The sequence below is a fragment of the Ranitomeya variabilis genome, chromosome 1 (genome assembly GCF_051348905.1).
Source record: "Ranitomeya variabilis isolate aRanVar5 chromosome 1, aRanVar5.hap1, whole genome shotgun sequence".
Taxonomy (NCBI): domain Eukaryota; kingdom Metazoa; phylum Chordata; class Amphibia; order Anura; family Dendrobatidae; genus Ranitomeya; species Ranitomeya variabilis.
Genome location: NC_135232.1, coordinates 704,070,067 through 704,097,603, shown reverse-complemented (window position 1 = coordinate 704,097,603; position 27,537 = coordinate 704,070,067). Strand labels below are relative to the sequence as shown.

The following is a 27,537-nucleotide window of genomic DNA, read 5'->3' as shown; positions in this document are numbered from 1 at the left end:
CAAGCGAAGTTTGGTCTCCGACAAGATGGCGGCATCCGGCGGACAACAGAGCAGAGTGCAGCTTGTGCTCTAGTGTCAGTCTCGTGTGACGTCATCACAGCTGTCTGCGCGATTTGGCGCGAACGATTCGAGAATGGCAGCTGACAGACTGAAGAGTAAAGTGTCCTCTGCGTTTAAAATGCACGGTCTCCTCCTGCGGGCGTGAGTAACCCCGGCATTATTGTGATGAGGGGCCGGTTAGGGTCCGCCATCGTGGAGCGGGGCGCCATATCCGCTGACAAGTAGGGTGCCAACCTCCGCTGTTAGGCTGGGCAGAGGTATCAGCACAGAGGGGTGACCGTATCTAGGTCACACATATTTCTCTTCCTTGCTCTCACCTCCTCTGTCCCCATCTGTCTCTTCCTGTCCCTTGTCTGTAGGGCCGTACAGGATATTAGGGGCAGTGAGCGGGGCGCCGGCCTCCGCAGGCAGGCAGGGGGTTTATCAGGGATTATCGCTCTTGGGAACCTAGAGTGCCCAATATTGGATGCTGTATGAGAGTTCATGTTGTTTGTCCTTTTTTCAATAAAGTTGTAACTTTTTAACAGTATTTATGAGATATTTTATGATATTTTTTTCTATATCACCTAAAGTATATTGGTTTTTCTGAGTTGTGATACAGTCAGTTGTTAATACATAATGTCCTGTATGAACATTGCTTCATGTATTTTTCTGCAGCCGCTGGGGGCGGCCATTTTTGTTTTGGTGTCTTATCTGGTGTGTCTGAGGCGTCACCTGCAGCCACATCCGGCAGCCCCTGGGCATAGGAGCCTGAGGCAGCGTCCCCTGCAATGTGGCCCCCGACAGCTGTGATGGCGGCACACTCCTGGCTGTCCAGGTCACAGCTGTGGGGGACACGGGGGACATATTTCTTTAGTTCACAGCTGCCCCGTGAGCTACAATTTCCTGTCAGCACAGTCCATGCTCAGCGCTAGCTGCGAGTCTCAGGGCGGTGATCAGCAGCCTGACATCGTACTGCTCTCCGGCTGCTGCTCTGAGCAGTGACAGTATGGCGGGGACTTCTACAGCAGTAACAACAGTACGGCAGCCTGGGATTAGTAGTATGATACCAAGCTGCCATCCTGCACTCCTGCCCCTGTCACTGCATTGTAATCATCACACTACTGAGCTCTGCTATGTAACACCTCATTCAGACATCCCTGCCTCATACAGCCCGCATAGCCGCGTATCTAATCCCGTCCTGTCTGATACAGCCCGCATAGCCGCGTATCTAATCCTGTCCTGTCTGATTCAGCCCGCAGAGCCGTGTATCTAGTCCCGTCCTGTGTGATACAGCCCGCAGAGCCGCGTATCTAATCCCGTCCTGTGTGATACAGCCCGCAGAGCCGTGTATCTAATCCCGTCCTGTGTGATACAGCCCGCAGAGCCGTGTATCTAATCCCGTCCTGTCTGATACAGCCCGCAGAGCCGCGTATCTAATCCTGTCCTGTGTGATACAGCCCGCAGAGCCGCGTATCTAATCCTGTCCTGTGATACAGCCCGCAGAGCCGTGTATCTAATCCCGTCCTGTGTGATACAGCCCGCAGAGCCGTGTATCTAATCCCGTCCTGTGTGATACAGCCCGCAGAGCCGTGTATCTAATCCCGTCCTGTGTGATACAGCCCGCAGAGCCGTGTATCTAATCCCGTCCTGTCTGATACAGCCCGCAGAGCCGTGTATCTAATCCCGTCCTGTCTGATACAGCCCGCAGAGCCGTGTATCTAATCCCGTCCTGTCTGATACAGCCCGCAGAGCCGTGTATCTAATAATAATTATAATAATTTTTATTTATATAGCGCCAACATATTCCGCAGCACTTTACAATTAAGCGGGGACATGTACAGACAAATTCAATACAAGTTAAGACAATATAAACAGTGACATTAGGGGTGAGGTCCCTGCTCGCAAGCTTACAATCTACAAGGAAATGGGGGGACACAATAGGTGAAAAGTGCTTGTTATTTCAGGTCTGGCAATTATAATACATAGGGATTTTCATACAAAGCTGCATGATCCGGTCATCAGTGTTTAAGTGCAATAGTCAAGTATCAAGTGCAGTTATCGTGTGCATGGAGAGTGTGGAGACAGATGAATAGTAGGGTGCAGATTCAGAGTAATATTTGGAAGGAGGGAACAGGTCAAAGTTAGTTTACTGAGTAGTTGGTGTGGTAGGCTTGTTTGAAGAGATGGGTTTTTAAAGCGCGCTTGAATAGGTCGGGGCTAGGTATCAGTCTGATCGTCTGGGGAAGTGCATTCCAGAGAGCTGGCGCAGCACGAGAGAAGTCTTGGAGATGGAGGTGCGAGGTTCGGATTACAGGGGATGTTAGCCTTAGGTCATTTGTAGAACGGAGGGCACGTGTAGGGCGATAGAGATGAGAGAGGAGATATAAGGCGGTGCAGAACTGTGGAGGGCTTTGTGGGTGAGAGATGAGTTTATACTGGACCCTGTAGCGAATGGGTAGGCTGTGTAATGACTGGCACAAGATGGAGGCATCGGTGAAGCGGCTGGACAGAAATATGACCCTGGCTACCACATTCAAGATGGATTGGAGAGGAGAAAGTTTGGTAAGAGGGAGATCGATCAGAAGAGAGTTGCTGTAGTCCAGACGAGAATGAATAAGAGCGACAGTAAAGGTACCGTCACACTAAACGATAACGATAGCGATCCGTGACGTTGCAGCGTCCTGGCTAGCGATATCGTTGTGTTTGACACGCAGCAGTGATCAGGATCCTGCTGTGATATCGCTGGTCGTTGATTAAAGTTCAGAACTTTATTTGGTCGTCAGATCGCCGTGTATCGTTGTGTTTGACAGCAAAAGCAACGATACCAGCGATGTTTTACAATGGTAACCAGAGTAAATATCGGGTTACTAAGTGCAGGGCCGCGCTTAGTAACCCGATGTTTACCCTGGTTACCAGTGTAAAATGTAAAAAAACAAACAGTACATACTCACCCTCTGATGTCTGTCACACGTCCCTCGCCGTCCGCTTCCTGCACTGACTGTGAGCTCCGGCCGGTGACGTCACCGCTCTGCTGTTGGGGCCGGCGCTCAGTCAGTGCAGGAAGCGGACGCCGGGGGACGCGAAGGTGAGTATGTAGTGTTTGTTTTTTTACATTTTACACTGGTAACCAGGGTAAACATCGGGTTACTAAGCGCGGCCCTGCGCTTAGCAACCCGATGTTTACCCTGGTTACCCGGGGACCTCGGCATCATTGGTCGCTGGAGAGCTGTCTGTGTGACAGCTCTCCAGCGACCAAACAGCGACTCTGCAGCGATCGGCATCGTTGTCTGTATCGCTGCAGCGTCGCTTAGTGTGAAGGTACCTTAAGAGTCTTAGCAGTTTCAAAGTTGAGAAAAGGTCGGATTCTGGAGATGTTTTTAAGATGCAGGTGACAAGCGCGAGTGAGTGATCGGATATAGGGAGTAAAGGAAAGATCGGTGTCTAATCCTGTCCTGTCTGATACAGCCCGCAGAGCCGCGTATCTAATCCCGTCCTGTCTGATATAGCCCGCAGAGCCGCGTATCTAATGCCGTCCTGTCTGATACAGCCCGCAGAGCCGCGTATCTAGTCCCGTCCTGTCTGATACAGCCCGCAGAGCTGCGTATCTAATCCCGTCCTGTCTGATATAGCCCGCAGAGCCGTGTATCTAATCCCGTCCTGTCTGATACAGCCCGCAGAGCCGCGTATCTAGTCCCGTCCTGTGTGATACAGCCCGCTGAGCCATGTATCTAATCCCGTCCCATCTGATACAACCCGCAGAGCCACGTATCTAATCCCGTCCTGTGTGATACAACCCGTGGAGCCGCGTATCTAGTCCCGTCCTGTGTGATACAACCCGCAGAGCCGCGTATCTAGTCCCGTCCTGTGTGATACAACCCGCAGAGCCACGTATCTAATCCCGTCCTGTCTGATACAGCCTTCAGCATTAACAGTATTGGCTCGGCCACAGTCTCCACACTGGGATCCTAAACTTCATCCTCCCTGATCAGAAGGGGAGGAGACATCACACGCGTTTGAGCAGACCCCGCCCACTTTTACTGCAGTTGTAATGCAAGCTAACACTACACTAGTTCTTCATGGTTCCCCCTAGTGGAAAATATCAAAACTTTTAAAATTATTTTTAATATTTTATACCATTAAAAAAATGTTTTGTTTTGTTTTTTTGTTTTTTTTTAAATAAAACATTAATAGTTTACATTTTTTTCAGTTTAAAAAAGAATTGATGGCACATTCCCTTTAAAGTAGTACATAGACATACATCTCCTCCTTGCAAAACAATCTGAGGGTGATGAGCAGAGGGGTTCTGTATTTTAGGGAGGCCAGCCGGTATCTGAGTGACGCGCTGAGGACTGTCAATGAAGTGGAGCTTGAGGATGTCATCGACAGTATCATTGATGCCGTGGAGAAGCAGCCGTGTAAGTGTTCTTTTTCTTTTACTTGTATTTCCTCAGACCCCACATTCGGTAATGTGATGGCCGGTGGCTCATGTTGTACTTCCATTGACCTCTGATTTTAGACATTTTATTCTTATGCACAAAATGAATCTTGGAGAAAAATAAAATTGATTATCCTCCGCATAGGCCCCAAAATATGCAGCGGCACACAGACTACAGGCCTCTCAAGACCATAGGTCATATTAAATGCTCTTTGTGCTACAACATCCCATGAAGCTCTTTGGATATTTTTGTGAAAACGATCCATCATTAGAAATCTCTGCAGCAGTATTTTTAGCAAAGGGACTTTCAAAAGGGAACTGTGTTTACAAGTTTAAGAAAAAGAGTAAGGCTACTTTCACACTAGCGTCGTTTGTAATACGTCGCAATGCGTCGTTCAGGAGAAAAAACGCATCCTGCAAAGTTATCTGCAGGATGCGTTTTTTCCCCATAGACTAACATTACCGACGCATTGCGACGTATTGCCACACGTCGCAACCATTGTGCGACGGTTGCGTCGTGTTTTGGGGGACCGCCGGCACAAAAAAAGTTACATGTATCGTGTCCGCCATTTTCAACCGCGCATGCGCAGCCGAAACTCCGCCCCCTCCTCCCCGGACATTACAATGGGGCAGCGGAAGCGTCGTAAGACTGCTTCCGCTGCCCCGTTGTGCATTTCTTTCACAGCATGCGTCGGTACGTCGGCCCGACGCACTGCGACGGGCCCGTACCGATGCTAGTGTGAAAGCAGCCTAAAGCATTTGTAACATTTACATGCAGGGAATCCACAAAAATTTCTATTTTCTAATTTCATGTATATTTCAGACATCCTTCCTGTGATAATGATGTACTGTTGGTTTTACTGACTATAACAATATTTTAGTGTCTTCTAACATGATTGAGAAGTCCACGGTGGAGACAGCAGTACAGGAGTGCAGCCGCACTTGTGATGAAACCATGTAAGTTCTATAAGGATTTCTGGGGACAGTGGACCAATCTGTTTCAGAAGCATAATAACTGGTCCTTGGCATTAAAATGGGTGCAGAAAAATCTCTGACTTCGCATTCTCTTGATGGTGACAAAAATAATAATTCTTTTTGCCTGCCCTGGTCTGGTACCATATACGTCCGAACTGGTATACGGACTGGTTAAGCCATTGGAGCCTCCCATCAGAGGTGTGTTGAGCAATAGTTCGGATGCTTTCTTCTAGTGGACTGTGCAGATATGATGTGAAGAGTCTCACTGAAAACTAATATTTTATCCATCAGCTATTCCTCTCCATCAATATATACCAGAGATATACACTCACTGGCCACTTTATTAGGTACACCTGTCCAACTTCTTGTTAACACTTAATTTCTAATCAGCCAATCACATGGCGGCAACTCAGTGCATTTAGGCATGTAGACATGGTCAAGACAATCTCCTGCAGTTCAAACCGAGCATCAGTATGGGGAAGAAAGGTGATTTGAGTGCCTTTGAACGTGGCATGGTTGTTGGTGCCAGAAGGGCTGGTCTGAGTATTTCAGAAACTGCTGATCTACTGGGATTTTCACGCACAACCATCTCTAGGGTTTACAGAGAATGGTCCGAAAAAGAAAAAAAATCCAGTGAGCGGCAGTTCTGTGGGCGGAAATGCCTTGTTGATGCCAGAGGTCAGAGGAGAATGGGCAGACTGGTTCGAGCTGATAGAAAGGCAACAGTGACTCAAATCGCCACCCGTTACAACCAAGGTAGGCCTAAGAGCATCTCTGAACGCACAGTGCGTCGAACTTTGAGGCAGATGGGCTACAGCAGCAGAAGACCACACTGGGTACCACTCCTTTCAGCTAAGAACAGGAAACTGAGGCTACAATTTGTACAAGCTCATCGAAATTGGACAGTAGAAGATTGGAAAAACGTTGCTTGGTCTGATGAGTCTCGATTTCTGCTGCGACATTCGGATGGTAGGGTCAGAATTTGGCGTAAACAACATGAAAGCATGGATCCATCCTGCCTTGTATGGAGCATCTTTGGGATGTGCAGCCGACAAATCTGCGGCAACTGTGTGATGCCATCATGTCAATATGGACCAAAATCTCTGAGGAATGCTTCCAGCACCTTGTTGAATCTATGCCATGAAGAATTGAGGCAGTTCTGAAGGCAAAAGGGGGTCCAACCCGTTACTAGCATGGTGTACCTAATAAAGTGGCCGGTGAGTGTATGTGTGTATGTATGTGTGTGTAATATATATATTGTGTTTGTGTTCTCGAAATACATTTCTGTTGGTGGCTTATCTTTATTGAGAGCAGATTATTGGGTATATAGAAATCAAGCAGCGCCAAATCCTTCTTTCCCCGACATACAATGCACATGATTAATCCACCATTAGTTTTCTGTGACTGCATGTTATGTTGGATTGTCTCTTATGTATTCCAGAGAACACATCTTCAACATTATAGGAGCATTTGACATCCCGCGATTTATCTATAACTCTGAAAGAAAAAAGTTCTTGCCGTGAGTTGATCGGTTTTGTTTCTTTTTCTATGTTGCAAGTGTAAGGGTACCGTTACACTAAACGATTTACTAACGATCACGACCAGCGATACGACCTGGCCGTGATCGTTGGAAAGTCGTTGTGTGGTCGCTGGGTAGCTGTCACACAGACAGCTCTCCAGCGACCAACTATGCCGAAGTCCCCGAGTAACCAGGGTAAACATCGGGTTACTAAGCGCAGGGCCGCGCTTAGTAACCCGATGTTTGCCCTGGTTACCATTGTAAATGTAAAAAAAAAAAACACTACATACTCACATTCCGGTGACTGTCACGTCCCTCGCCGTCAGCTTCCCGCACTGACTGTGTCAGTGCCGGACGTAAAGCACAGCACAGCGGTGACGTCACCGCTGTGCTCTGCTTTTACTTTACGGCCGGCGCTCACAGTCAGTGCGGGAAGCTGACGGCGAGGGACGTGACAGTCACCGGAATGTGAGTATGTAGTGGGTTTTTTTTTACATTTACAATGGTAACCAGGGTAAACATCGGGTTACTAAGCGGGGCCCTGCGCTTAGTAACCCGATGTTTACCCTGGTTACAAGCAAACACATCTCTGGATCGGTGTCACACACACCAATCCAGCAATGACAGCGGGTGATCCAGCGACGACATAAAGTTTCAAACGATCTGCTACGACGTACGATTCTCAGCGGGGTCCCTGATCGCAGTAGCGTGTCAGACACAGCGACATCGTATGTATATCGCTGGAACGTCACGGATCGTGCCGTCGTAGCGACCAAAGTGCCACTGTGAGACGGTACCCTTAGTGTCATTAGTGACTTGAAGGTAACCTGTCATCTGATTCATGGTGCTCAAATCACGGGCAGCATAAATCTGAGCCTGACTGCATAATTGCAGCCAGAGATATATCGAAAGCAGATCTGTCTGGGAACCATAGGCAGAGACGAGACCAGTCCAGCAACACCATCGGCTGGCTGTGCCCAACACTTCTAGAGGTGATTGACGGGTTTCTCACAATGGAGAGATCTGTCAATCAAGAGCCAGCCAGGAGCCAAATCGCTCTAGTCGAGTCTTGGTGATGGTCCCTGACCAGATCTTCTTACTGTGTTTTCTTGCAGAGGGTGATGTCTTGCTACAATCGTGCAGCCTAGCTCTGATTCTGCTGCCTGTGGTTTGAGCACCATGAGTTATCTGACAGGTTCCCTTTACATATTTTCTTGTTTCACAAATTTATATTGTAAAAAAAAAAAAAAAAAATGTAATTGCTTTCATACTCCATCTTGTTTCCTTCTTATTTCTTGTAATAACGCAATAGTTAAGTGTAGATGTGTACACAGCATTTCATTACTTACGCAATACACAAGTCTCCATAACTTTTCCTGTCTCTGCAGAATCAAAATAGCCAATTGTCCTGAACCAAATCTGTTTGGAAGTGCAAGAGACAAAGCTGAGTTATTTCGAGAGAGGTACACAATACTGCAGCAGGTGAGACAACGGGGTCTGCGAAATACCATGCTAAAATGTCTGCCCCATATCTCTGATGGATTGTTATGTCAAATGTGTCTTCAGAATGATAGATTTCTAGCTTTTGAAATGGGGAATAAAAGTAATTAATGACACGTTCGTTATGTGAATTCCAGAGAACTCACAGACATGAGCTTTTCACACCGCCTGTTATTGGTGCGAACCCTGAGGAGAGCAGAAGCAAATTTCAGGTATGGCAAAAGGAAATATTAGGTTTTGGCTTGAAAGTTATACAAGCCATCTATGTGTCTTAATAGGGCAAATGAACATCATGAAGGCCTGTCTGTACTCACAATCTCCTCTGTTTGTCAGAAAAGGAGATAAGTTCCCACTCTTCAATTTTTTTCTTATTATGTATTTGTGTTTTTTTTTTTAGCTTAAAACTGTGGAAAACCTATTGGGCAGCGCAGCAAAGATGGGAGAGGTGATCGTGCTTGGCATGATAACACAGCTAAAGGAGGTGAGAGGAAAACTAGGTCCTCATTATCCCAGTCATCTAAGGGCGCTCTGGTAGTGGTAATAGTTGCCATCACTTTATGATCTGATCTTTGGGAACTCTCATTGATCCTGAGAATGAGTGGATTTACTGATGTTTTCCATGCACAGCGGTCTTCTTGCCGCATCGCCTGTCTAGTTACCTGCTGCCAGTCTAATTCACGTGAATGGGACTGGTCTGCAGTTTCCTTATATAGCAGATGACCAGGGCGTCACTCTTCAGAAAACGTAATGCTTAATCAGCCCTGCTGACCCTTCCTTTTCATTATCGGAGAGTGGGGGGATGTTAAAGACGTTAAACCCCACTGATACAAAATGGAATATCCCTATAAATTGTCTGGACTTCATTATGCCTCATATTTTATATGTCATTGATGAGTATTTGTTCTGATTCTAAATTCTAAGTACGGTATTAGCAACCTTTATATTCTATTAATAGGGCAAATATTTCCTGGAGGATCCCACTGGAACAGTTCAACTTGAACTCGGCAAAGCAATATCCTTTATTCATCAATAAATATATATATATATATATATATATATATATATATATATATATATATATATATATATTCACTTGTTTTTATTTTCACTCTGAGTATTTCATGAAATATTTCTTTAACATCATTGCACCAGTTCCACAGCGGCTTGTACACAGAATCCTGCTTTGTTCTTGCAGAAGGTAATATTGCAGTTGATAATTCATCTTCATTGCTCTATAGAGTAACAGTAATATAGTAGTATAACGTGTGTTGTGCCTTTTACGCAGGCTGGTATGAAGACAAAGTATTTCACATAAATGCCTTTGGATTTCCTCCCACTGAACCTTCCAACACAACACGGTAACGATACTTTATTTCTTCCTTTGACATCACATTTACCTTTCCCATTGTTTCAGCACCATGTTATCATAGATTACATATTAATTTGTACATCGACGCTCCAGTTCATTGCTGAATAATAATCATATTGGATTCCAAACTAATGAGAAAAATATAGCAAAGCTTTTAAGGGCCAAAAAAAACCTTTTTCAACCTTTCCTTCTTTTTCAGTGCATATTACGGTAATACCAATTTCTTTGGTGGACCGTCCACAACGTCAGTAAAATCGTCAGTCAAGCTGAAACAGCTGGAAGAAGAGAATGAGGACGCCATGTTTGTGTTTTTGTCTGATCTCTGGTTAGATCAGGTCGAAGTGATAGAGAAACTTCATGTAATGTTTTCAGGTATTTTTAAATTTAAATATCACTTGCATTCTAGGAGTTAGCTAAACCGTGGCTACTATTGTCTGGTACTGCGCAATATCCAAACTTTGGATTGATAGGTGTGGTGCTAATTATGGAAGAAATCAGCTGCATTTATTAATTTTTTTTAACAACTGTGGACAGCTACCTATAGAAATGGATCTGTCATTTTAGACAGTCTTGCTGGCTTAGTGTGGAGAGTGGCCATCAAGTTCTGCACTCCTTGTAACTCTTTTCTCGCCTCCTTTAAGACATAGACAGGCACTCACCAACACTGGGGTGGCAGCCCAGTTGGACGCTGAGAGCAAGTTTGGGCTTTACCTTCACTTTGACGATTGGATGCATCCTATCTTGTAAATTGGGAATAAATTTATTGGGGGCCATCTCTTTTCTTAGAGAGCTTTTGTTGGACTGCATCCTAGTGCACTTTTTTCTGTGTCAAGCTGTCCATTTTTTTCCTTTAGTGGAAAAATAAGAACTTCAGACTTTCAATAAAAAAATGCATCATCTCATTAAAATTACACTAAAAAGTATATATACATGCTACCTGTTGAATTTCTTTGAGCTGCAGCTTGCAGTCCAAATGAATGAAGCTGTTGTGTGAAAAGTCTGTATGTAGCCCATGTAAGGGCTGTCATTTACACATCATTTCTAACAGATACCTCAACCTATAAAAAGTCTCTAAATAAATATTTATGCTATTCTCCCCATTGGAATATTTTTTTGTTTTCTAATAGGCACCTTGCCTACAGAAGTTATAATAGCAAATGTTTAGCACTAGTAATAAAGAACATTTTTATTTTTTAGGCTACTCAACAGCTCCTCCAACTTGCTTCATCTTCTGCGGCAATTTCTCTTCTGCACCCTATGGGAAAAATCAAAATCAGTCACTGAAAGGTACAGTTATGGGCATAAGAACACAGAGGAGAAAATTACAGGCATGAAAGAGCTCACACATCATTATAGTTTTGCGATTGTCCTGTCGGCTACATTGAGTATGCCATGTCTGATAGATGGGCTTTGTATCTCTGGGTCCCATATCTATCTTACGAATAAGGCACTGTAGTAGTGGTGTGAGAAATGACGTATTGACCATGATTGCATGGCTGTGATAAGCCCTAAAAGTTTGTGCACAAGCACTTGGCCATGGAAATTAAATGAAAGAAGCCAGAATTATGGCTAAGATCATAAACCTAATGAGAGGAGAATAGTGTGTGATAGACAGGATCTCTTGTAGCCAGTGCTGTGGAGTCTGAGTCAGGGAAATTGAGGAGTCGGAGCTTTGGCTGACCGACTCCACAGCCCCGCTTGTAGCCACGTTATGATTATTTGTAGCCAAGATTGTTACTCCCTCTAAATTTCTTCTTCTGAATTGTAGAGTCTTTGAAGAATCTAGCAGATGTGATATGTGAGTACCCAAGTATACACAAAAGGTAAGGATGCCATGTTTGCATCATACTTGCTATGCAGTTTCTTCAGCTTATTCTGCCACTATGTGAGCACTTGAAGGGAGTATTCCCACGATGTAAAGTAAATATTGCTAGTTTATTCCGTTAGCTTATGACTGGTGATGGTCCGATTTGTGGGACAGTCACCGATCCTGAGATTGATAAAGGGCTCTGCACTGGAGTAACACTGTATCCCTTTTTAAAAAGTTAAACTTAATGAGCTCAGGATAGTATAAGAAATATTAAAGAAATAATAACTTCCAGACTGACACTGCTCCTTGGTAGTCAGTACTGTGTCTCCCACCAGTCTGTTATCAACATTCAGTCTAAGAGAAAAATAGGAATGAGGAGTCCACGGATCAGCTGCAGCGGTCACATAGTCTGCTTTTGGAAATTGACCCCCCCCACACCGAGTGTTGATGCAGAAAGACTTGGGATCAAAGTTGCAGGTGCTGAGGAGCCGCGACAGTCTGAAGAGAGTATGCATTTTTTCTTTTCTTAAGGTACCTTCACACGAAACGACTTTGTAACGATATCGCTAGCGATCCGTGACGTTGCAGCGTCCTCGCTAGCGATATCGTTTAGTTTGACACGCAGCAGCGATCAGGATCCTGCTGTGATGTCGCTGGTCGCTGAATAAAGTCCAGAACTTTATTTGGTCGTCCGATCGCCGTGTATCGTTGTGTTTGAAAGCAAAAGCAACGATACCAGCGATGTTTTACACTGGTAACCAGGGTAAACATCGGGTTACCAAGCGCAGGGCCATGCTTAGTAACCCAATGTTTACCCTGGTTACCAGCGTAAAAGTAAAAAAAACAAACAGTACATACTCACCTGCGCGTCCCCCAGCGTCTGCTTCCTGACACTTACTGAGCGCCGGCCCGAAAGTGAAAGCACAGCGGTGACGTCACCGCTGTGCTGTTAGGGCCGGAGCTCAGTCAGTGTCAGGAAGCAGAGGCTGGGGGACGCGCAGGTGAGTATGTACTGTTTGTTTTTTTTACTTTTACGCTGGTAACCAGGGTAAACATCGGGTTACTAAGCGCGGCCCAGCGCTTAGCAACCCGATGTTTACCCTGGTTACCCGGGGACCTCGGCATCATTGGTCGCTGGAGAGCGGTCTGTGTGACAGCTCCCCAGCGATCAAACAGCGACGCTGCAGCGATCGGCATCGTTGTCGCTATCGCTGCAGCGTCGCTTCGTGTGAAGGTACCTTTACACCACACTTGGGCCTTTTAGGTTTAAATTTTAAAGTAGGTTAAGTAAATAGTTGCCGTGGCAGAGAGTGCCGCTGTGCAGAGATCATTTTGAAGGAGATGCAACACTACACCAGGGCTGCATACTCTTCATTCTTTGCATTGGTTGTAGCCACAGAGATCAGACCCCCGCTGATCATAAAATCATCACGTATCCTCGCGATATATCATCATTGTATAAGATGACAACGCACCTTTTTTAATTGCTTGTCTGGCTTCACGTTTCCCAGCAGTCGTTTTGTGTTTGTACCTGGTCCCGAGGACCCCGGCCCTGGTTTCATCCTACCCAGGTATAATTGCACTTTAATAGTGTTTCAGCCTTTGTTGCATTGTATCCATTCTATTATGTATAATTCTTATACGTCTCCTTTTTGTTGAATTGAACCCTTTTTTCTTTTCAGACCTCCTATCGCAGAACACATTACAGCGGACTTCAGACAACGAGTGCCTTTCTCCATTTTCACTACAAACCCCTGCAGGTGGAGTTTACTTCTCGCTGAACCATGGGATAATTTATTTTTGTTTCATTTTTAAACAATTATATTTCCTAATGACGCAAAGAAGTAACTACACGACCTGACCCACATACTAGCGCAACTTAGAAAATAAACGCAGATTTTTCTAATGTTTTCCTTTTGGGTTGCAATGTTGCGGTTTTCTGACTTTTTGATACATAAAATCAAATATCCCAATACATGATATTACTTTAGGCTCTGTTCACATGGTCAGGATTTAATGAGGATTTTGGGGCTGGGAAAACTCCATCCTTAGGAAGAATGAGCATGTTCATGGGTTGAGCACAGTCACATAACTCCATTGAATATTACTTGCACCGATACATTCACTGTACATCTCCAGGCTGTGTTCAGACAAAAGTACTTCTAGTCGTCATGCTTTACCTACATCAGGCAGCACACGGACCAACATCAGCCATTGTGTCAGCCACATGCGAGTAAATGGCGGTATGCACCAACCGCTTGTTTTTCAGGACCAGACGGTGCTAGTTTCAGTAGCATGTGGCTTATGCACCCACCCATGATAGAACCCAGCACATGGAGCTGTGTACGGGTGCAGTCACTTACACAATTTCAGGAGGTTACTGGTTTGTGAATTGCAGCGTTCATCAACTTCTCTAAGTGTAAAAAGGCAAAATAGAGAAGTGAATGTAGTGTAATTAATGTAACGTCTCTCCATTCTCAGAATCCAGTACTGCACACAGGAAATAGTTGTGTTTCGGGAGGACCTGGTGAACAAAATGTGCAGGAACTGTGTGCGCTTCCCTAGCAGCAGTTTGGATATTCCTAATCATGTAAGTGAAAGCCTCAGACACAATCAGATAAGAACCATATGCCAGCATCTTTCTTTCTCCACTTTCCCTAAGGGTACCGTCACACAGTGCCATTTTCATCGCTACGACGGCACGATTCGTGACGTTGCAGCGTCGTATAATTATCGCTCCAGCGTCGTAGACTGCGGTCACACGTTGCAATACACGGCGCTGGAGCGATAATTTCATGACGTATTTGCGATGTAGAAGCCGTTGGTTACTGTGCGCACATCGTATACAACCTGTGTCACACGATGCAATCATGCCGCCACAGCGGGACACTAGACGACGAAAGAAAGTTTCAAACGATCTGCTACGACGTACAATTCTCAGCGGGGATCCGGATCGCAGTAGCGTGTCAGACACAACGATATCGTAACGATATCGCTAGAACGTCACGAATCGTGCCGTCGTAGCGATGAAAATGGCACTGTGTGACGGTACCCTTAGGGTACTGTCACACTCTGCAACTTTCCAACGATCACGACCAGCGATACGACCTGGCCGTGATCGTTGGAAAGTCGTGTGGTCGCTAAGGAGCTGTCACACAGACAGCTCTCCAGCGACCAACGATGCCGAAGGCCCCGGGTAACCAGGGTAAACATCGGGTTACTAAGCGCAGGGCCGCGCTTAGTAACCCGATGTTTACCCTGGTTACCATCGTAAAAGTAAAAAAAAACAAACAGTACATACTCACATTCCGGTGTCCGTCAGGTCCCTTGCAGTCTGCTTCCCGCTCTGACTGAGTGCCGCCGTAAAGTGAAAGCAGATCACAGCGGTGACGTCACCGCTGTGCTCTGCTCTTACTTTCCGGCCGGCAGTCAGTCAGAGCGGGAAGCAGACTGCAAGGGACCTGACGGACACCGGAATGTGAGTATGTACTGTTTGTTTTTTTTACTTTTACGATGGTAACCAGGGTAAACATCGGGTTACTAAGCGCGGCCCTGCGCTTAGTAACCTGATGTTTACCCTGGTTACAAGCGAACGCATCGTTGGATCGGTGTCACACACACCGATCCAACGATGACAGCGGGAGATCCAGCGACGAAAGAAAGTTCCAAACGATCTGCTACGACGTACGATTCTCAGCAGGGTCCCTGATCGCTGCTGCGTGTCAGACACAGCGATATCGTATGGATATCGCTGGAACGTCACGGATCGTACCGTCGTAGCGACAAAAGTGCCACTGTGAGACAGTACCCTTACACAGGAGAGGTTGGAGAGCGTTGCTTTATTATCTGAGCCAATCTTTGGGGTAAAACAAAAGGATCAGCCATTGGAAATCCAATGTGCTGATCCTTCTGTCTCCCGCCATGATCTGTCGGGGAATAGAGTAGAGGGTCATTTACATTGCAGGATAATCTTGATTCAGCATTGCTAAAAATGCCTGTGTTGTTATTATCTCGATGGTGCATTGTCCAGTGTAAAATGACTCTCATTTCTGGAAACAATGGCAGCTTATGCCCACTGAGTAGTCTAGCATTGATGGCTCAGTGTGCATCATTTGCCTGGGTCTACCTGTGTAAACAGGCAGTCAGCGTAGAGAAATGAGGTGCTGGCTGAACTGGGTAACCAAAGTAGCAGCCTATACGAAAACTAACCAAACTAGCACAAAGACCTTGGAATTTTTTATTTGCTGACTCTGCGCTTTTCACCTGCGTGATAAAAACCCGGGACTAGAGATGATCGAACTTGTTCTGGTCAGGGCTTATTTGGCAAGCTACAGCGTTTACTGAATCAGCTGCAGAGGGAGCACGGCTACATGGAGCGCGCCGGATGATCAGCTGTCCGGCTCCGCAGCTGCATGTGTCCTTGCTATGTGACAGTCACAACACATGCATGGAGAGCCCAACAAACAGGCTGTCACACAGCCGCGACACATGCAGCTGCGGAGCTGAACAGCTGATCAGCCTAAGCCCAGGTTCCCTCTGCAGCTTATTCAGCAAGCGCTACAGCTTGCCGAATAAGCCCTGACCCGAACAAATTCGCTCAGCTCTACCCGGGATGGGTCAAAATGTCACATTGCTTATTGCTCTCTGTCCCCCTACCCAGCACAATGGTGATTTGTTTTACTTTAATAAAATACCTGCATGCTGATGGGCAGTCTAGTGTGTAAAAGTTTACTGATCGGCGGTCGTATCATGCCAACGGTTGGTCGGTGTAAACAGACCTTTAGGCGGTCTCCATTCACATTAGCCTGTCAGCCCTTTGGAAGATTTAAGCCTAATGTGTACGGGGACCTTAATTTGCTCCTCTTTTTTTTTTTTATAGATGTATTTAGACGACCTCTTTGCTAATACATTTTGTTCATCTTTCTCGACCAATATGCTTTCCTTCCTAGTTTGTGAAAACGATCCTGTCTCAGGGACACTTGACGCCTCTTCCGCTGTTCGTCAGCCCCGTGTACTGGGCGTATGACTATACTTTGCGATTGTATCCTCTTCCTGATTTAATAGTCATCGCAGATAAATACGACCCCTTCTCCATCTCCAATACAGAGTGTCTCACCATTAATCCTGTAAGAAACCTCTTTTTTTTATTATTATTTATTTATATAGCACCATTGATTCCATGGTGCTGTACATGAGAAGGGGTTACATACAGAGTTATAGATATCGTCTACAGTAAACACATTTACGATGACAGACAGAGGGGAGAGGACTCTGTCCTTGTGGACTTGCTCTTTATTACCACTGAGAATGTAACAAAAGTCTAGTATTGCACAAGGGTAAGTAAATATTAAATCATATAAAGCCCCATAAAAATTTCTTTATTTCAAAAAATGTTAAAAAACCACCATCCTGTGGTCTACCCAAAACATCACAAAAAACACACCGTGAAAAAACTGGTTTGAAGAATTTGTAACCCTACAATGATATCTGAGCTGGTACCTGCCTACCTGCGGGGGTTGGCACCCTAGGGGAAACGTTGTGGCGCCCCCACTCCACGGCGGCTGGCCCTGCAGTCCCTGTTGAACCCTTGATAATCCAGGGTCCCACTACCCAATCGTATGTCTAAAGGAACCCCTCATGACTATACATAAACACTCCTATAACTAAGGGTTAACTAGACCCCAAACCGTGCCATAAAAACAATAAGGAACATGTGGGAGAGGAGATCAATAGAAGCAGCCTTGGAGCAATTGATTTCTACTCCACTATGCATACAATAATACCGTCAGAACGCTGCACACATGCTTTTGACTGATATACACAAGCACGCTGATGAGCATGCCTTCAGATTTCAACATGGCTCTTAATATACTCATCCAGCCTCAGCATGTAGTCCACCTCTCCCCAGTACCGCCTCAACGCGTTTCGCCTCGTCGGCTCATCAGGAGGCCCTGATCAACAGACATGTGTCCCGATGATATCAGATAAGGTTGCTTTATTACCTCTGCCTGTTTTTTATTACCTCTGCCTGTTTTTTTCCTGTTAAGGTACCGTCACATTTAGCGACGCTGCAGCGATCTAGACAACGATGCCGATCGCTGCAGCGTCGCTGGAGAGCTGTCACACAGACAGCTCTCCAGCGACCAACGATGCCGAAGTCCCCAGGTAACCAGGGTAAACATCGGGTTACTAAGTGCAGGGCCGCGCTTAGTAACCCGATGTTTACCCTGGTTACCAGTGTAAATGTAAAAAAAACAAACGCTACATACTTACATTCCGATGTCTGTCGCGTCCCCTGCTTCCCTGCACTGTAAGCGCCGGCTGTAAAGCAGAGCGGTGACGTCACCGCTGTGCCCTGCTTTACGGCCAGCCGGCGCTGACACAGTGCAGGGAAGCAGAACGCCGGGGGACGCGACAGACATTGGAATGTAAGTATGTAGTGTTTGTTTTTTTTTACATTTACACTGGTAACCAGGGTAAACATCGGGTTACTAAGCGCGGCCCTGCGCTTAGTAACCCGATGTTTACCCAGGTTACCAGTGAAGACATCGCTGAATCGGCGTCACACACACCGATCCAGCGATGTCTGCGGGAGATCCAGTGACAAAATAAGGTGCTGGCCTTCTAGCTCCGACCAACGATGTCACAGCAGGATCCTGACTGCTGCTGCGTGTCAAACACAACGATATCGCTATCCAGGACGCTGCAACGTCACGGATCACTAGCGATATCGTTGTTAAGTTGTTCAGTGTGAAGGTACCTTACCTCTTTATTACCTCTGCCTGTTTTTTTCCTGTTACTGAAGTTTTTTTTTCAGCCCAGTATTTGCAAATTGGCTTCATAAATGGCGAATCCATAACGGTGCAGCAGGGCAGGTGAAACTTTCCAGCTCAGACAATATGCGGAGACAATGGCGGTGCCGCTTCCTATCAACAAGTTGTTTTCCACATTGCATCTGCAGGGTAGAGACACATTGTTCACTCCCTGGTTAGCATCTCAACCTGCTGAGCCACAGACCTATTGAAGTTAAAATCATTGGGAACAATGGGGATTTGCATAGTAATGTGGGGCATTCCTTTCACACATGCACCCAAGCCTGAGACTCAATCACCTTCTGAAATGCCTTAAGATATGTTAAAATCACTTACATTTTCATTCAGTTTGTCTTTCTTCCAGAAACAGCCTTTTGTTAAGGCTCTTGTGCCATAAAATAGGCTTTATGGAAGTATTTGGACTTAATTGCACAACAACATGACTACTTGTGCGAGTTATAAACAGAAACCTATTCTCTTATACTTGTATAATCATGTAAGTAGTTGATGCATTTTGCACACATATGTCGCTGAAGATCACATTTGGCAATTAATCTGTCTGATCATACAAATTTCCCAGAAAGAAATGTTAGAGGGATATAGAGGCATAGGCATAAGATAAAATAAAATATTTTATTATGATTATTTAAAAGGAGCAATTACATAAAATTTAAACATAGGGAGTTTATTTTATTTTATCTTATGCTTATGCCTCTATATCCATCTAACATTTTTTTTTATGGGAAATTTGTATGATTATATAGATTTTGAGGTTGGATTGAATATTCTTTGGATCTATGACAATAATTAATCTGTCTGGCATACATAAACTGTGGTTGGTTATCTGTTCAATATGTCAGTAAATTAGATGTCGATCTTCGCTGAATTATGATGATGATGAAAATGTCTACAAATTTACTACATTTACCACGTGGTAAAGCAGCCGCTCACTTGGCACAGAGGAGAGGTCATTGTGTACTGCACAGCATTTATTCCTTTTTAATTCTTATTTTTTTCAGGGTTCATTTCCAAGAAGTGGCTTCTCTTTTAAAGTCTATTATCCATCTAATAAAACAGCAGAAGATAGGTAAGAGTCTGGGTAGAAGTCTAGTACATGCAGGGGTTCAGCGAATACTTCTCGCTACGTGAATCAGGTGGATTTCATGCTATTTCAACTTATTTAAGGGTTTTTCCCTTCATTATAAGTTAACACTAGGATGATCGCATAGCTTTGAATAAGAGCTTATCCGAATAGCTATAGTGCTTATCGAATAGCTGCCTCGGTAACCTGGATACCTGGAGCGCTCCCGATAATCGGCTGTCCGATGCCGCAGTTGCTTGTGTCGCGGCTGTGTGACAGTGAAAACACATGCATGAAGAGCCAAGCACACAGTTATCACCTATCTAAAGGCTCTGTCTGCTAGCACTCACACTGATCCCGAAAATGGGGCTTTATAATGCCTGGTTGTGGAATAAGGCCGCATTCACAAATCCGTGTCACGATTTAGTGTTGAGACCTCGAGTCCCTCCGCCTGACCTCAACAACTCCATATCTGAGGCTGTTAGGTTCAGATTAGGAGACCTGCAGCTGATCTGTAGTTCAATCTCGACTGGAGGATGTTTCAGCATGGCCTAAAGCGATGGCTGCAGATGCGCGCCACTACTACAGTCATTGTCTATAGGACTGCAAAAAAATTTAGGGTAACATCTTTTAATCATGGAAAAAACCCTTTTATATTGGGTGAACATCACCGGATCCTACCAGTTTTGTTGGGACTGTATGACCATCTAACATTGACTTTCTCCAGAATGGGGAAAGATGGATTAAATACTTGATTTCAATGTTTCTAATCCCTTGTTCTTAACCAAGAGCTTTTCCACAAGAGCTGTCTGGAAGAGGCTATGGGTCCGTTTACATGGACTGACCGGCGGCATGATATGACTGCCAATAGCTCAGTACGTACTGGCGGCCATAGTTTTCATTAGCACAAGTCCTATTTAAATAGGATGAAGGACTGCCGAGATCTTTTGAGGAGGGGCAGCATGGTGGCTCAGTGGTTAACACTGGTGCTTTTGCAATGCTGGGGTCCTGAGTTCATATCCCACCAAGGACAACATCCGTAAGGAGTTTATATGTTCTCCCCGTTTTTGCGTGGGTTTCCTCCGAGTTCTCCGGTTTCCTCCCACATTCCAAAGACATACTGATAGGGAATCTAGATTATGAGCCCCTTCGGGGACAGCGCTGATATTGTATGACAGCACTATATAAGCAAAGCATAATAAATAATAACCTGCATAAAATATCATCTCACCTGATGAATGAGCTTTGCTCTATCATCTGGTGATCGTCAGCCAAGATAACTATCAATGGAGCGTTTTTTTTATCAATGCTCCTTCAGGATTATCTTGAAGCTTAAGGTACCTTCACACATAATGATTTCGTTAACGATATCGTTGCAACGTCACGCTTTTGGTGACATAGCAACGATCCCGCTTAACGATCTCGTTATGTGTGACAGCGACCAACGATCAGGCCCCTGCTGGGAGATCGTTGGTCGTAGGGAATGATCAGGACCTTTTTTTGGTCGCTGATCACCCGCTGTCATCGCTGGATCGGCGTGTGTGACGCCGATCCAGCGATGTGTTCACTTGTACCCAGGGTAAATATCGGGTTACTAAGTGCAGGGCCGCGCTTAGTAACCCGATATTTACCCTGGTTACCATTGTAAAAGTTAAAAAAAAAACAAAAAAACAGTACATACTCACATTCCGATGTCTGTCACGTCCCCCGCCGTCAGCTTCCCTGCACTGACTGTCAGCGCCGGCCGTAAAGCAGAGCACAGCGGTGACGTCGGCTGACAGTCAGTGCGGGGAAGCTGACGCCGGGGGACGTGACAGACATCGGAATGTGAGTATGTAGTGTTTTTTTTTTTTTTTTTGTTTTTTTTTTACAATGGTAACCAGGGTAAATATCGGGTTACTAAGCGCGGCCCTGCACTTAGTAACCCGATGTTTACCCTGGTTACCCGGGTGCTGCAGGGGGACTTCGGCATCGTTGAAGACAGTTTCAACGATGCCGAAGTCGTTCCCCTGATCGTTGGTCGCTGGAGAGAGCTGTCTGTGTGACAGCTCCCCAGTGACCACACAACGACTTACCAACGATCACGGCCAGGTCGTATCGCTGGTCGTGATCGTTGGTAAGTCGTTTAGTGTAACGGTACCTTTAGCTTCTATCACCTCACTGGGAACATAGGAGGCAGGGAGGGGTGATACAAGGAATAGACTTCATCAGTATGAGCACGTGTAAAATAGTGCAAACGTATGGCTGCCTTTAATGTTGTCTTAAGGTACCTTCACACGAAGCGACGCTGCAGCGATAGCGACAACGATGTCGATCGCTGCAGCGTCGCTGTTTGGTCGCTGGAGAGCTGTCACACAGACCGCTCTCCAGCGATCAACTATGCCGAGGTCCCCTGGTAACCAGGGTAAACATCGGGTAACTAAGCGCAGGGCCGCGCTTAGTAACCCGATGTTTACCCTGGTTACCAGCGTAAAATCTAAAAAAAACAAACAGCACATACTTACATTCACGTCCCCCTGCGTCCACTTCCTGACTGACTGAGCGCCGTACAGTGAGAGCAGAGCGGTGACGTCACCGCTGTGCTGCTTTCACTTTCACTTTGCGGCGCTGAGTCAGAGGAGGAAGCAGACTGCAGGGGACGCAATGTGAGTATGTGCTGTTTGTTTTTTTTACATTTTACGCTAGTAACCAGGGTAAACATCGGGTAACTAAGCGCGGCCCTGCGCTTAGTAACCCGATGTTTACCCTGGTTACCAGTGTAAAATATCGCTGGTATCGTTGCTTTTGCTTTCAAACACAACGATACACAGCGATCGGACGACCAAATAAAGTTCTGGACTTTATTCAGCGACCAGCGACATCACAGCAGGATCCTGATCGCTGCTGCGTGTCAAACGAAACGATATCGCTAGCGAGGACGCTGCAACGTCACGGATTGCTAGCGATATCGTTATAATGTCGTTTCGTGTGAAGGTACCTTTACTGCTAAAAGGTAATTGGATTATTCAGAGATGCATTGCCTTTCACTTGCAATGTGATTCTCCCCCTTGATAAAAACTTGCCAAGTGATCACATTTCCTGATCTCCCAATGCAGGCAGAGTGTCTGATGGCCGGGCATGTGAATGAGTCTTAGGTGTGAAGTCCATGACCTTTACGGGTTTAGCTCCATGGCGGTACACACTTATCACATCGTTCTTATTTCTTACACCAGACTATCAATCTACAGAAACACACAGCACATAAAACATATCTATTAGTAAGTGCGGCTTGTGCTGGATTTAGAGACGTTTTGTGTTTTTGGTTTTTCTAAGTAAGATCGTTTTTATTGTGAACAAAGACATTCACCAACATTTTGTTCTGTTTTACAAACATTCGGACAATAACCCGACAGTAAACAAACATCAAACTATAAAAAAAACAATAATTCCAAGAAAGAAGGAAGCAATTGCGTTTAAATAAACGGTAATAAAATATACATTTTATTAAAACCAAAAAATCTCTCAAAAAAACACTAAAAAGGGGAAGTGACAGTGAGTGCCACACCACAGGAAATAAATATGGATACAGACAAATATGAATCGGGAATTATCTGGTAACAGTCCAGTAGTACAATGACACAGTCACAATATGTAACCAGCAATAGAATTAATTACAGTAATAATTGAGTGTAACAAGAGAAACAAGCTCCTTGTTCAATGAGAAATAATGCTATGCAAGACATGTTGTTAGGAGACAAGTATTTCTATTGTAACCAAGAGAATCTTGACAGGACGCCCAGATGAGTGGCATATATAGCAGCAAGTGACAGAAAAAATGCAAAAAAAAATGATGTATAAGGAAGTCCTAAAAATGCTGAATAGATATAATGCATACTGTCACATGAATGCCCTCCAGGCCGTCCAAGCCACACAGGAGTGCCTAGTTACCCATAGGTTGGTGTCACAATAGGCGCAGACGTAACAAACATGAAATGCAACCTGATAGTGGGATGACGGGGACCCAAACGCACATTTCATGTCGGCTTTTTCGGGCTACCTGAAGAACTTCACTATATGTAATGAATGTTTTTGCATTTTTTCATTGTGTTTTTTTGAGAGATTTTTTGGTTTCGATAAAATGTTATATTTTATTCATCTTTATTTAAACATTGTGAATATGAATGCCCACAATGGCGCTCCTGACTAGCCGCTGAACCCAAATGCAGGTAATCCGACCAATACACTTGTTGTTAAAATTGAAATAAAATATGAAATTGGGATTATTTAAGTGCTCCCTCTGATAGGGGGTTCTAGAGTAATCTGTATAGACACCACTCGACCGACAGTGATAGTGTGCACAGTATAGATTAGTAGCCTTATAGTGCCTTCATACAAAGATAAAATGAGGCCTGCATATTTATTGAAAATGTCTTTTTTATCACATCTCTATCTTTAAACATCCAAAACCTCAATCAATAATATAATATAATTCAAGATGATGGACCTATGGATCAACCGGAAAGAAAGGATCCAGAAGGTCCATCAGTTTTTTGGGGCTTAATACAAAATGGGACCCACTGTGTGTGCACGCCACAGAAATTGAAAATATTAAGAAATCACTTAAAACATTAGAACATTTGCTGTTAAAAGAAATGCGAGACCTATGGGAGGTTGCTAAATTGGAAAGATACTTGGCCACAGATATTCTACCTAAAGGCCTCATGGTGCATAAAACACTCTTCGGTGACATTGGGGATCCTGATACACTACGACAGAGGGATCAGATAAGCGTTCTCTAGACATATTGTATCTTTTATTATCGAAAACAACGTATGCCCAGTAACAACGAAATATCACATTTGTTTGGAGAAATTAAGCCCTTTAAAACCACTGTGACATAATTAGATTATCCCGAAATATTACTACTAGAAATAAAACTAAGGAAGAAGCGCTTAGGCCGGAGACACACTGGTGCGAGATGCGGCCGAGTCTCGCTGGTTAAAAGCAAGCTGTGGCACCTGCACTCCGGAGTGGAGCGTGCGGCTCCATGTATTGCTATGCAGCTGCACGCTCCGCTCCGGAGTGCAGGTGCCACAGCTTGCTTTTAACCAGCGAGACTCGGCCGTATCTCGCACCAGTGTGTCTCCGGCCTTACTGAACGAAAACATAGTAACCTAGTCTGATTGCCGTATGTGGAGTCGGGAAGGAAATTTTTTTCCCCAATGTGGAGCTTACTCTTTGCCACATGGTTTTTTTTTGCCTTCCTCTGGATCAACATGTTAGGGCATGTTAGGTTAGGCTATGGGTTGAACTAGATGGACTTAAAGTCTTCCTTCAACCTTAACTATGTTACTATGAACGAAAACTTCGCAAATGTGGCAGGGATCTAGTGCCTGGATTCCATAATAGGCCAGTAATCAATACTGATGCGTCACTTATTACTGTACATGAGGTACATTATAGTTCCGATCTAAATGACAGTACAAACAAGATTTTTTTTTCTGTACCCGCTTCCCCGAGTACCCCTGTAACAGGCGGCTTGAACGCATCACAAGTGTATCATCACTCTGTATATAACCATAGTGAAGCGACTAACCGCTCCCCATTACCACCATGTACCTCTATGCAAAACCGCTGCCAGGTACTGGGTGAAATAAAGGAATCTGACAATATCGCCCCTAGCAACAAAGAAAACTCTAGGGGTAGCACTTAGATAATCCCGATGCCTCCTCCTAAGCGCAGGTTCACAATTTCATATTTTATTTAAAAGTAATTGCTTCCTTCTTTCTTGCAATTATTGATTTATCTGGAAGTGCGTATCATAATAGACCGGTTGTTTTTTTGTTTTTTTGTTTTTTTTGGGGGGGGGGGTACCTATATGACAGCCAATTGACAGATTTCTCAATTTTTTCATATACATCTGTATTTGCACATTACATATTCACTTAGGGAAAAATAAATAAATGAATACAGCCAGCTTGCCTTCTCACAGTACTAAAAATAAATGTTATTTGGATGGAAACGTGTTTATATTATGCAGCATAATACCTGATAATGTGAATTAATGTTTATGGACGTCTATAGTGTTTTCTAATTTAGGATATGGATAGCACAGTGTGTCTAAGATGGTATGTTATTCCCAGGGTAATTAGCCATTGTCCCCATGTATTTACAAATTTTTTTTTGTGCATTTATTTTAATGTAAGTCCCCCTTTCTATACAAAAAATATTATTTTAGATTGCTATCGTTAAGTTTTTTACTTGTTGGGGTGGTATGGTCTATCCAATGCAATATCAACCACATTCACGAAATGGCTATATCAAGAATCTGAATCCACACCCTCCCCCAAAAGACCGAGAATGCAGATTTTTTTTATTCTAGCTGTAATTGTACCCCAAATACATTTTTATAAGGGCAATCACCCCATTCCAACAGCTCTTTATATTCATACAGTCCCACATCATGTGCATTAGGTGGGCTTCTCCAGACATGTATTCCAATTTTACATAAGATACTCTGAAGTCTAATTCACTCTGAATGTGGAAAGGTTGGGCTAATCTTTGGGACCCAGACACAGGGATAGTTTAGGTGTTAAGTCCAGCATCTCATTGCTCTGCTTCTCAGATTTGGGCCCCAAATCTCCCTCCCACTTTGTTTTACAGAGATGATTGTTTGTGTATATATAGATAAGATTAAGCCCCTTGTGTGCACAGATGTGGTCATTGCATCAACTAGAGTGTTATTTTCTCTCAGTTGTGCGCCCTATGCACAATGGAATTGCAAATATTGGTACAAAAAACTTAGTGGAAATTTAGGGTACTGTCACACAGTGCAATTTTGATCGCTACGACGGCACGATCCGTGACGTCGCAGCGATCGTGTGATTATCGCTCCAGCGTCGTAGACTGCGGTCACACGTTGCAATCACGGCGCTGGAGCGATGCCGAAGTCCCCGGGTAACCAGGGTAAACATCGGGTTACTAAGCGCAGGGCCGCGCTTAGTAACCCGATGTTTACCCTGGTTACCAGCGTAAACGTAAAAAAAACAAACAGTACATACTTACATTCCGGTGTCTGTCCCCCGGCGTTCTGCTTCTCTGCACTGTGTAAGCGCCATAGCCGGAAAGCACAGCGGTGACGTCAGACGTCACCGCTGTGCTCGCTTTCCGGCCGGCAGGCGCTCACAGTGCAGAGAAGCTGAGACGCCGGAGGACAGACACCGGAATGTGAGTATGTACTGTTTGGTTTTTTTTACGTTTACGCTGGTAACCAGGGTAAACATCGGGTTACTAAGCGCGGCCCTGCGCTTAGTTACCCGATGTTTACCCTGGTTACAAGCGAACACATCGCTGTCACAATGATCCAGCGATGTCAGCGGGTGATCAAGTGACGAAAGAAAGTTCCAAACGATCTGCTACGACGTACGATTCTCAGCAGGATCCCTGATCGCTGCTGCGTGTCAGACACAGCGATATCGTATGGATATCGCTGGAACGTCACGGATCGTACCGTCGCAGCGATCAAAATTGCACTGTGTGACAGTACCCTTAAAATCAGTGTTTAATTGTACAAAACGTTTATGTGAGCCGTCTCTCGGCAATTGAGCTGCCAGGAGTATACCCCTATGATCCCAATTGCTTAAACTAGTGGATAGTCGATAGTTTAAATCCTCAATTCCCAATATATTTTGACCTCTATCACACACTTTGTAGATCATATTTTGAGATTTACAGGCTTTTATTGTTGTGATGTAAAATAACATTCTTTTTTTTTGTGTTTCAGCAAACTGCAGAATGTTTGACTGGATGATAGATATGTTCGTGGTGACCGAAGATTTTAAGACCCTCTCCGTACAAAGAAGTGTGCTTTTTAATGTACGTTTTGTGTATTTTATGTATTAGCTAATTAGAAAATGTTTTGTAATAAATAATTTATAAATGATTGTACTGGGTTCACAATCATTTCAGAAATTATACATAATGGTTTGCATGAGTCATTGCATCACTACTTCCAT

General features: G+C 44.6%; 1 protein-coding gene across 3 annotated transcripts; it reads left to right on the top strand.

Annotated features, from left to right (window-relative positions):
- Positions 1 to 3: 3 nt before the first annotated feature.
- Positions 4 to 27,465, top strand: POLE2 (DNA polymerase epsilon 2, accessory subunit). Of its 3 annotated transcripts, none has more exons than XM_077267314.1 (19): positions 4 to 201; positions 4,357 to 4,457; positions 5,359 to 5,434; positions 6,894 to 6,971; positions 8,360 to 8,453; positions 8,609 to 8,683; positions 8,869 to 8,952; positions 9,427 to 9,483; positions 9,621 to 9,669; positions 9,757 to 9,829; positions 10,040 to 10,212; positions 11,038 to 11,127; positions 11,609 to 11,663; positions 13,165 to 13,221; positions 13,333 to 13,410; positions 14,132 to 14,240; positions 16,600 to 16,776; positions 19,482 to 19,549; positions 27,306 to 27,465. In XM_077267314.1, the coding sequence occupies exons 1-19, from the start codon at positions 134 to 136 to the stop codon at positions 27,322 to 27,324; spliced, it is 1,581 nt and encodes a 526-aa protein (XP_077123429.1). In that variant the 5' UTR covers positions 4 to 133; the 3' UTR covers positions 27,325 to 27,465. The 3 variants fall into 3 exon arrangements, with proteins under 3 accessions (XP_077123429.1, XP_077123428.1, XP_077123430.1); XM_077267313.1 differs by having other exon boundaries at positions 13,162 to 13,221; XM_077267315.1 differs by lacking the exon at positions 4 to 201 and adding an exon at positions 215 to 317 and having other exon boundaries at positions 13,162 to 13,221.
- The last annotated feature ends 72 nt before the right edge of the window (positions 27,466 to 27,537 follow it).

Coding starts and splice junctions, on each gene's coding strand:
- POLE2 (XM_077267313.1), top strand. CDS start 134: ATGGCAGCTGACAGACTGAAGAGTAAAGTGTCCTCTGCGTTTAAAATG. Junction 11,128..11,608: donor TCAAAATCAGTCACTGAAAG/GTACAGTTATGG, acceptor TCTGAATTGTAG/AGTCTTTGAAGAATCTAGCA. Junction 13,411..14,131: donor TTCACTACAAACCCCTGCAG/GTGGAGTTTACT, acceptor CTCCATTCTCAG/AATCCAGTACTGCACACAGG.